Below are 9,757 nucleotides of genomic sequence, written 5' to 3' on the forward strand. Positions count from 1 at the left end.
GGAGTTGATCAAACAACTCATCCACTCGAGGCAGATGATACTCGTTCTTGATGGTTATGGCATTTAATCCGCGATAATCTATACACATGCGCATAGTACCATCTTTCTTTTTTACTAATATAATTGGTGATGCCCAAGGCGAAGTGCTAGGTCTAATGAAACCACGGGCAAGGTAGTCAGCCAATTGACTCTCAACCTCCTTGGATTCTCTACCACTCATACAATAAGGTGGTTTACTCACCAATTTAGTGTCTGGCAAGACATCTATGACATGCTGCACATCACGTGTAGGGGGTAAACCCGATGGTAAATCACTTGAGAATACATCACGATACTCCGTAAGTAAGTGAGTCAGCTTTTGCCATGCAGAAGGAGAAAGTAAACTAGAGTTATGCTGGGATGGAGAATCTTGTAATTCCTGTAATGTTTGTTTTACAACAGTTGCATGTTGATCTATAGAATTAAAATTGAGAGCACTTTGCTCGTTAGATTTGTTAACACTTTGTTTATCATTAGAATTCATTGGACTTTGCATACCATTACTAGAATTCGACATGGCTCCAAAACATTCCACCAAGGTCAATCATAGACTTGACTACATTGGCTGAAGGATTTGTAGCTGCTTGCTCCAAAACAGGGGTCAAACACAATACGGTAGCTTAAATCTACAGATTTAAACAGAAACAAAGTGAATCTATTAGGGATTGTGCAACTCAAATGAAACAATACATTGCGAGATGCCCAGAGCTAGAGATACCTGCAGAAAAATGACTAGTATCATTGTTTCTAGAGGGGATACTAAACAAAGAACTTCATGCTGTACTGTATAGCAAGAAGCATACAACTCTAGAAGAGTGTGTGTCAGATGCTATTGACTTAGGAGACAATTGTGATATTTTCATTGAGGAAGATGTCCCTAAGAATAACCAAAGCGAGAAGACAACATCCACCAAACCAACACAAGTGGGAACGGCTCCTGCAACATCACTTTCAGCCATAGAAGACATGCTCAAAAGGATGAATGACATGATGAATAACAAGTAAAAAGCACCTATGAGAGTATCAGGACAAGGGATACGTCAATAGAGACAACCAATTAGACCGCAAAAATGGTGTGCAATCAAGGGTAAGTGGACCAACCGTGAGACCAATGAGTGCTACTATTGACCAAAGTATGAAGGGAATGTTTAGTTTGTGCCTATGAGGCCACAAGGACAACCTATGTACAGATAGCAGCCTAATATGGCCCCAGCTCAAAGACCACTGATGGGTATGGAAAGACCTCAACCCGTGTTGGGTCAACAACCTCCATATCTGGGACATGATGTAGTACCTGTAAAGTACATGCATCCAGAGGGAGTCATAGATGAACAAGCACTAGTGCCTGTTACATCCTATGCTCAGCCTAGTCCATCTACAGTAACGGTAGACAGAGATTGGTATAATTCACATCCACCACCAATGGAAGAACCTGTGACTTATACTACACTAGAGCTAGCACCAATGTATTATGTAGCTAATCAAGTTGTAAGGCCTCCAATGGTAAGACCCATGATTAAGCCACAAATTGGGAACTGTCATAAATGTGGTGCAGATGATCATTGGAAAAATAAATGCCCAGAGCCTAACAAGAACCTCAAGCCAGTTGAAGCTTATTGCTTACAATGTTGCAAAAAGGGAGGACACTTCCCAGAAGATTGTCCAAAAAATCCTTTAAACAAGGGTAAAACAATAGTGAACTTAGTCCAAGTGATACCTAGTAGCTCTTGTGAGAGTGAACCCATTTTTCCAATCAAGGTAATCACCAAAGCCTAGGCTAAGAAAAAGAAACATAACTCCTCTGATGATTTGGAAAATAAAAAAATTTCCTCTCAAAAGACCAAAAGAAGTAGAAACAAAAGGTATGAGATGAGAAAACGAAAACAAAGGGCTAAAAACGAAGAGAAAGCAAAGAAGCTATTCCAGGAAAAGGTGAAAGAAATTGGAAGCGAAATCAAAGAAACCACCGTGAAATCTGGAGGATCAATTTTGGTTGACAAAATTTTTGAGCCTATTAATGCAGCCTTGGAAGCTTACCAAGTGGGACTTAAATCAGGCCAAAACATGGAAAACAAATGGAAAAACTATCCTTCTCTAGACATGGAAGCAGCTAAGCTTGAAGCATATCAAAATTTGGTAAGAATCACGCAAGAGATGCTGGAAAAACAAAAACCCAAGCTCGAGAGTATGGCAAAACCTAAGAAGCTTGTGATAAGAGCCAATAAAGAAAAATCCAAAGTGGTGGTAGAACCCCACCTTGAAACCAAAGAGCCAGAACTTATAGTGTCAGACAACAAAGATGCCTTAGATGGAATTCCATTCGCAGAAGAATCCTGGCCAAGACACTTATGTGAAAAAGTTAGAGAGATCAATGATGGGAGCCTAACTTTAAATTCAGCTCCTATAGAGGAAGTTTGGTTAGACAATCTACCTCCTGATATGGACGTGGATGTACAATCCTTGTATGGGGATTGCGGATCTGAAGCTTTGAAATGTCTAAACCATTGACCTTGAAAACACTACCCTCTTACTGGGAGATAATGAAGATGAATCCATAGTGTGTAAAACCACTCAAGTAAAAAGAGTGGAACAGACCCTAGAAGTAGACAACATCCATTCAATCATGTCTACACCCATCCAATGCACACTTGCTTTAGGAGAACTATTGAAAATCAGGCCATATTTATGGAATGATCTACAGAAAACTTTCAAGAAGGTGGGAATAACAGGGCTAATCGCAAAAGAATTGGAAAAATTGAAACACAAAATGGATACCAAAGAGATTCGATGGGTTCCAATGAGAAAAGTTGGAGAATACTACGAAGGGGAAGAAGGAAACACAACCCTTCCAATGAAATATAATGACATAGAAAACATGGCAATGCTGGATAGTGGGGCAGGCATAGCCATAGCCACAAAAGTAGTATGAGAGTCCTGGGGACAACTAGCCATTAGACAAATTCGCATGAAATTGCAATTGGCTGATGGACGTAGCGAAAGACCCTTAGGACTACTTGAAAAGGTGATAGTTAATTCGTGTGGAACTGAATATCAACACACTTTTTCCATAGTAGACTTTGGAAAGAAACTCAATTACAAAATCATATTGGGAAGACCTTTCATGCGACAAGTACAACACATCCAAGATTGGAGAAACAATTATCTGTACTTGAAGCAAGTGTGATCAATAACAAGAGTTAATTTGAAAGATCACACTTATAGAGATGTCATGAAAACTCCCATACAAGAATTTGAGTCAGTCTCTTCAACTGAAACTAAGCTTCCATCTTGGTTGAACAAAGACACTCCTATTTGGATGTACGGAGCTTCAGAAAACGAAAGCTTAAAACGAGAAGAATGTATCTTAGAAAGGGATTGCACAGACAAATCCTATGTACCTTAACCCTTTCCAGAGCATTTGTTTGAGCCATTTGAGTGGACTCAAATTTTAGCGACAATGGAGGTATGTGTAAATACATCTATGCCTACTCAATTTTGCAATGAGGAAGGCTACAACATAATTCCCATCCAAATTATCTCAACCCTTCGCATTGAAGACGAAATTTTGAAACCCAAGAACTTGATGAAATCTCAACAAGTCTTTTCAAACCTCTACTATGATGCAACAGATGAGCTAGAAGAACATCCAGCTACCTCGGATGATTCGGGGTTGGAAAAATAACATGTAAGAGCTAAGCTACTCATGAAAGGAGGGGAGGAAAAGGATTTTGACTTTCCTAACCAGAAACCAAGAAGACAAAAATGGTATAGAAGAAAAAGAGACACGAAAAATTTGAAAGCCAGACCTATGCCATCAGTCTCCAGTAGAACACGGTTTCTAATGCAGATAGAGACACATGATTGTGTCAAGGACAAAATCACTGGTAGATATCCTTTAAACAAAAATACAAAAATGTTAAAAATAATGAGAAAAACAAGAAAGGAAACTGAAGCAAAACCTGTTAGAGAACTACGAAAATAGGGTGAGTCCTACCAGGGGCCTGAAAACGCAAAAAAGATAGATCTGGCAGAACTAGGAGAAGAGCCTAGACTAGCCTACATTGCAAATGACCTTATGGAAGAAGAAGAAGATCTTTTATTAAGCTTATTGAAGGAATACCGAGATATCTTTACTTGGTCTTATAAGGATCTCAAGGGTGTTAATCCAGAAATCTATCAATATACCATACCCATGAGAGATGATGCTAAACCAAGTAGACAAAGGCCATATACATATAATGAAACATTTGCAGAAATATCAAAGAAGAGATTGAAAAGGTAAAGGAGACCGAATTCATTTATGAAATGGAACACCTCGATTGGATGTCTTCCATTGTGGTAGTACCCAAGAAAAATGGTAAATTAGGAGTGTGTGTCAACCTCAAGAATGTGAATGCAGCTACCATTAGAGACAACTTTCCTCTTCTAACCATTGAGCATGTTTTAGAACGAGTTGCAGGAAAAGAAGCTTACAGCTTTTTAGATAGCTATTCGGGATACAATCAACTTTTTGCTGATCCCAAAGATAAGCATAGAACTGCCTTTGCAATGGAATGGGGTATTTTCGCGTATCGGGTTATGCCTTTTGGGTTAACTAATGTTCCTACCACCTTCCAAAGATTAATGAGCCATGCTTTTAAAGAATATCTTCACAGTTTCTTGGAAGTATATATGGATGATCTATGCGTACATTCATCAATCCAAGTTGATCATTTTGAACACCTCAAAAAAGTATTCGAAAAATGTAGACTTTATAGGATTTTCTTAAATCCTGAGAAGTGCACATTCATAGGTAGACAAGGAAAAATTCTTGGACATATAGTGTCTAAAAATATCATAGCTACTGACATGGATAAGATTCATGTTATTGCTGATTTGCCTAGAACAACAATAGTCAAGGGGGTTCAAGTCTTATGGGACATTGTGGATATTACAGACGGTTCATTTACATGTACGATATAATTGCAAAACCTATGTACAGCTTGATTACACACTTTGAATGGACTGATGAGTGTGAAGAATCCTTCATGAAGCTTAAAAAAGCTCTCACTTCAGCTCCAATATTGAAAGCACTAGATTGGAATAAGATATTCCACATACATGTAGATGCTTACAATTTCTCCATTGGGTGTATACTAGCTCTACCAGGAGACGTAAAAATTGATTTTCCTATTTCTGATATGGCAGAAAAGAACTATATCATCACCAAAAGTGAAGGACTCGGAGCCGTAAAAAAGTATAGACATCACCTATTAGCTAACAAATTTGTGTTCTTTGTGGACCACCAAGCCTTATTGTATTTGGTCAACAAGCCACGCAACACAGTAAGAATAGTGAGGTGGTTCATCATTCTTCTGGAATTTGATTTCACTGTAGTTGTAAAAAAAGGGCACTACACATCAAAAAGAATATCATTTGTCAAGGATTGTTTTAAGAGAACCACTTAAAGGAGTAGATGATGATCTACCAGATGCATATCTGTTCTTCGTGAAAATGATACCTCGATGGTCAAAAAACATGGTATCATTGATGACCATAGCTCAAGTGGATTTGCGAATACCATTTTTTATTACAATCAGATTAATTGAGCAATTGGCTATGTTCAATTACTAGATGGAAGGCTATACAAAAGAAATCGAGATGGAATATTGCTTTTATGCATTAATCATGAGGAGAAGACCCAATACCTAAGTCAAGCACATATTATCATAGTAGGACTTCACTTTGCGGAAGATCAAACTATGCGACGGATTTTGAGACTTGGAGCATCTTGGCCAATTATGAGGAGTGATGTTCATTCTTTTGTGAAAAATATTGTCCTCGGTGTCAAAACAAACATCCATACCTCATGTAACATTGTTCCAAATGTCACCTATTCCTAAGTGGAGAAACTACATAAAATGACCATTGGTCATAAAGGGTTCTTCATTAATAAAATATCCATTAACTTGGTTTTTTGTTGCATATTCCATAGGGCAACCCTATGTTGCTACCTATTATTTGTAATAAGTAAATGTGTTTTAGGATCAATCTCCATTATAGTTGTACATGAAATCATACTTCGCCTTACATGATACACTTGGGGTATCCTATAAGAATACGTGGAAAACAAGTTGAGTTACAAAAGTGGATTCTTTTGAGAGTCTATCAGAATATTGCTTCTTGGTAAGATGAGGAGTAGACAGTCCATGTCTATTTAAGAATTATACGAGTTATTCCTATATCTTATCTCCTGTATATTATTCGTTGACTTGCCAATTCACACAATTATTACTCCTACTCAAATCTCTCATGCTTAAATTCTTGTTGAGACGTGTCAAACATATCAAATTTGATTGTATATCATGGGATTACATGTGTATGCCTTTAAAGCGCTAGAAGGGATACTTTTGTCAAAAAGATGATTGGCACACTACAACATCCATCAAATTGTGGAGTTTAAGAAGTTTTGGGGATCCCTCTATGTTAACCATAGATAGTTCACAAAATGCTCCATCTTTCATGAAGAACAACTCTACTTTTGGAATAAAATATGCATGTGGAAGGTAAATGTACCTAAGGACTTAAACTTAGAGTGCCAACCTTTTGTTTTCTTCTATAAGTAAGCCCAAAACACCTATCAATAGCTTGAATTATATACATCTATAAGAAGCACTCCAATTTTTGGAAGAAATTGCTTGAGGAGATAAAGAGTTAACTTTTGCTCAATTAGAACATCTTGCTTGAGATAATCTACTATTTGCTGAGAAGAGAGAAATAGGCTTTTCTCAATTAGAGCGTTTTGCCTGGATAGGTTCTACTATTAGTCAAGAATTTTTCTTAAGATAGGTTCTACTAGTAGTTAAGTAGTGAGAACAATAAGTTTGCTCAGTTAGACCATCTCACTTGAGGTAGGCTTTACTCTTAATTTGAGATCTAAGTAGAGAAAATAGAGGTTTCTCTTGGTCGAAGGGACAATCTCCTGTGAAAATATTGACTGCAATCATTCAATTTGATTTTTGCTACAAGCACATAATTATTGTGTGGGACAGTATTTGAGGTGATGCAAGTTTAGAGAGGAGAGCATTACTATTCTTATGGAGAGTTATTTCATTGATCAATGTTTTTAAGGACAAAAACACTCCTTTAAGGAAAGTAATATTGCCACAAAGACAAGGGCATGACTATGTTGGCACACGAGTCAATTGAGCATCCAAGTTAAGTGGTCTCCTCAAGGTAGGCCAAGAGAAGGTAGGCTAGGAGGTTCTTAAGAGGAGAATGTTTGGGTGGACAAAGGCATGTGTTAGTGCTTGGTCCTCAAAGTTCTCACCTAGAAATGTTGGTATCATGGACTAAGTCCGAGAGGGAATAGGTCCATTCGAACTACTCCCCAAGTCAAGTCATCAATCAATCAACACCTAGTGGCTATCAAAGCATGTAATCACTATATTCAAACTCAACTAGCTGTCAAGCAATATGGATGTTTCCGTTTCCTCATTGTAAATGTGACCTTCTACTAGCATAAATGGCACTATAATTAGTAGCCAACAAGAACACCAATACCCACATGGAAGTTTAACCGTAGAAGGTTCGGGATCGATGTTCACATATCTTTATAGTTATCATGGGAGCAATGACTCTCAACGTTGGTGGAGTAAAGCCATGTGAATACATCAATAGCCAAGGAACACACACAAACATGAGGAACAAGTATTTCATTTGGCATTTTAGCTTGGCGTATGGTGGGAGATAATTGAGGTTTGGCAGGGCGGATTACGAGGACGTAATTAGGAGTATATAAAGCGGGTGCTGTAAAGGCTGGAATAGTAGTGCCCGCAAAACTGTAAGCAGCAGTGAGCACATCGAGCAGCATTTAGGGCTAGAACCCATCTTCATCATCAACAATGGCAATGGGGAGGGTGGAACTCTGCACAGGTATAAGAATATGGCACGTCTGTGTTATTATTCTACAAGTATACAAAAACCCACGTCTGTGTGCTATAGTCATATCATATGTCGTAATATTATTGATCTCCTTTTCTGGCCACCGCAGTGGCGATGGTGGCGGCGCTGCTGCTAAATATCAAGGAGGGGACCTCCGTCGTGCAAGCAGCTACGCCGCTCAAGTGCAGGCTGCACGACCTCGTGCTGACCAACACTCCCGTGGCGACCGGGCTGTGCGAGTGGGAGCTCGTGAACAACTGCCCCTGTGAGGCCTTCAACATCATTGCAGCCTGCCAGGACCGGCGCTGGAACCAGAAGATCATCAGCCGCTTCGCCATGGAGGTGGACGTGCCCACCTTCGGCCACTGCACTCTCCTCCCCAACGTCAAAGTCCAACCCGTCTCCTCCGGCCTCCGCTACGGCCGCACCTACCCCTGCGCTGGCACTCTTCCGCTCTCCCTCGTCAATGTCGCCTTCGCCAACCCCTGCCTTTGATCATAGACTGGTCGGACCACTCGCTCCATCAACATACCTCTTTGTGATCCTTGAACGGACATCCCATTCTTTCTCTCTTGGTCCAGAGTGGAAATTTCATTGGCCTACATAATTGTGAAAATCTCTCTCTCTCTCTCTCTCTCTCTCTCTCTCTAACTTAAGTACTATATTACATTTTGTTACATGTTTACATCACGATGAGGAATTCCATCGTGTTATTCTGTTGAGGAACTGGCAGTGTTGCACAGTCCTCTAACAATTTATCTCGAATCATAGACCAAGGCAGTTGGAAACTGTGAAAGGTGTGTGTATCAAACAAAGCCGAGTTTCTAGCATTTCACAAAAAGGATAACACCCAAAGTCTCAGAGAAGCAATACATAAGTCTAAACGTGTAGAACCCATTTGAATTGTTCCAAAAAGCAAACTATATTTGGAAACTTAGTCTTCCAATGCATCATACAAATATCATACAAACATATCCACCAAGCATATATTGTAGGGAAGTTCCAAAATATGTGCTTCGTTGTCTCAAGGGGGCATTTTCCATTAGACATTCTCTTTTTGGTTAACAATTCATCATACATCAGATAGCTTCTTCAACCACCAACATTGATCTAGAACTCGCAAATCTTGTTGCATCTGTTCTCTATCTAAGGCTAAGGGATCAAGAATAGATAGAAACTTTTGGTTGGGGAGGTCCATCAATTTGTTGAATCTCTGGCAATGCTCAATCTTTGAATCTTTGATTAAATCGATTGCAAGAACAAACTTAAATTGCTGACATGTGTTACACAACTGTCCCCAAGTAATTTTGAGCCTATTTCCTAGTCTGAATCTTCTCTTAGCCACCATAAAGGCAATAATATTTATGTTAGAGTAACAATTTGATTGATGGGCTTAACCCTCTTATGCTTTTTTTCCCAAGTAAGAAGCAGGTGGTTTTTTAAACCCAAAGCTCCACCAACAAGACTCATACCCTAAGGGTTACCTGTATATCTGACTCTACCATCCCAAATCAACAAAGCACATTGTTTTTTTCAAGACTTAACCAGCATATTAGTAGTATTCTCACACAATTGATGATGAGTAGCACAAAACAATTTGTCCCATGCAAACATATCCAAACACCATGAAAGTACACAACAAGATTATACATCAATTTGTTTCAGTAAGGTTTCCCTACTAGCCAGCATGTGCATTTGCAAATGAAGGATACCCAATCCTCCCAAGTGAATAGGCAATGCCAAATGCTTCCAGGTGAGCCAAGCTACAACAGAAGATCCCCATAAAATCTCAGTA

General features: G+C 39.1%; 1 protein-coding gene across 1 annotated transcript; it reads right to left on the reverse strand.

Moving 5' to 3' along the window:
- Nucleotides 1-8,094: 8,094 nt before the first annotated feature.
- On the reverse strand, nucleotides 8,095-8,519 carry LOC147428014 (uncharacterized). The gene is made up of 2 exons (XM_086496794.1): nucleotides 8,495-8,519; nucleotides 8,095-8,447 (listed from the first exon to the last, which is right to left on the reverse strand). Exons 1-2 carry the CDS (start codon nucleotides 8,517-8,519, stop codon nucleotides 8,095-8,097), a joined length of 378 nt encoding a protein of 125 aa, XP_086352920.1.
- Between the last annotated feature and the right edge of the window lie 1,238 nt (nucleotides 8,520-9,757).

Source organism: Adiantum capillus-veneris, chromosome 23, assembly GCF_014529385.1.
Source record: "Adiantum capillus-veneris isolate H3 chromosome 23, ASM1452938v2, whole genome shotgun sequence".
NCBI classification, from domain to species: domain Eukaryota; kingdom Viridiplantae; phylum Streptophyta; class Polypodiopsida; order Polypodiales; family Pteridaceae; genus Adiantum; species Adiantum capillus-veneris.

Bases quoted from the DNA above. Each gene is read 5' to 3' on its own strand.
- LOC147428014 (XM_086496794.1), bottom strand. From the start codon at position 8,519: ATGTCCGTTCAAGGATCACAAAGAG. The intron at 8,448-8,494 runs GTATGTTGATGG...GATCAAAGGCAG, and splicing joins CGTTCAAGGATCACAAAGAG to GGGTTGGCGAAGGCGACATT.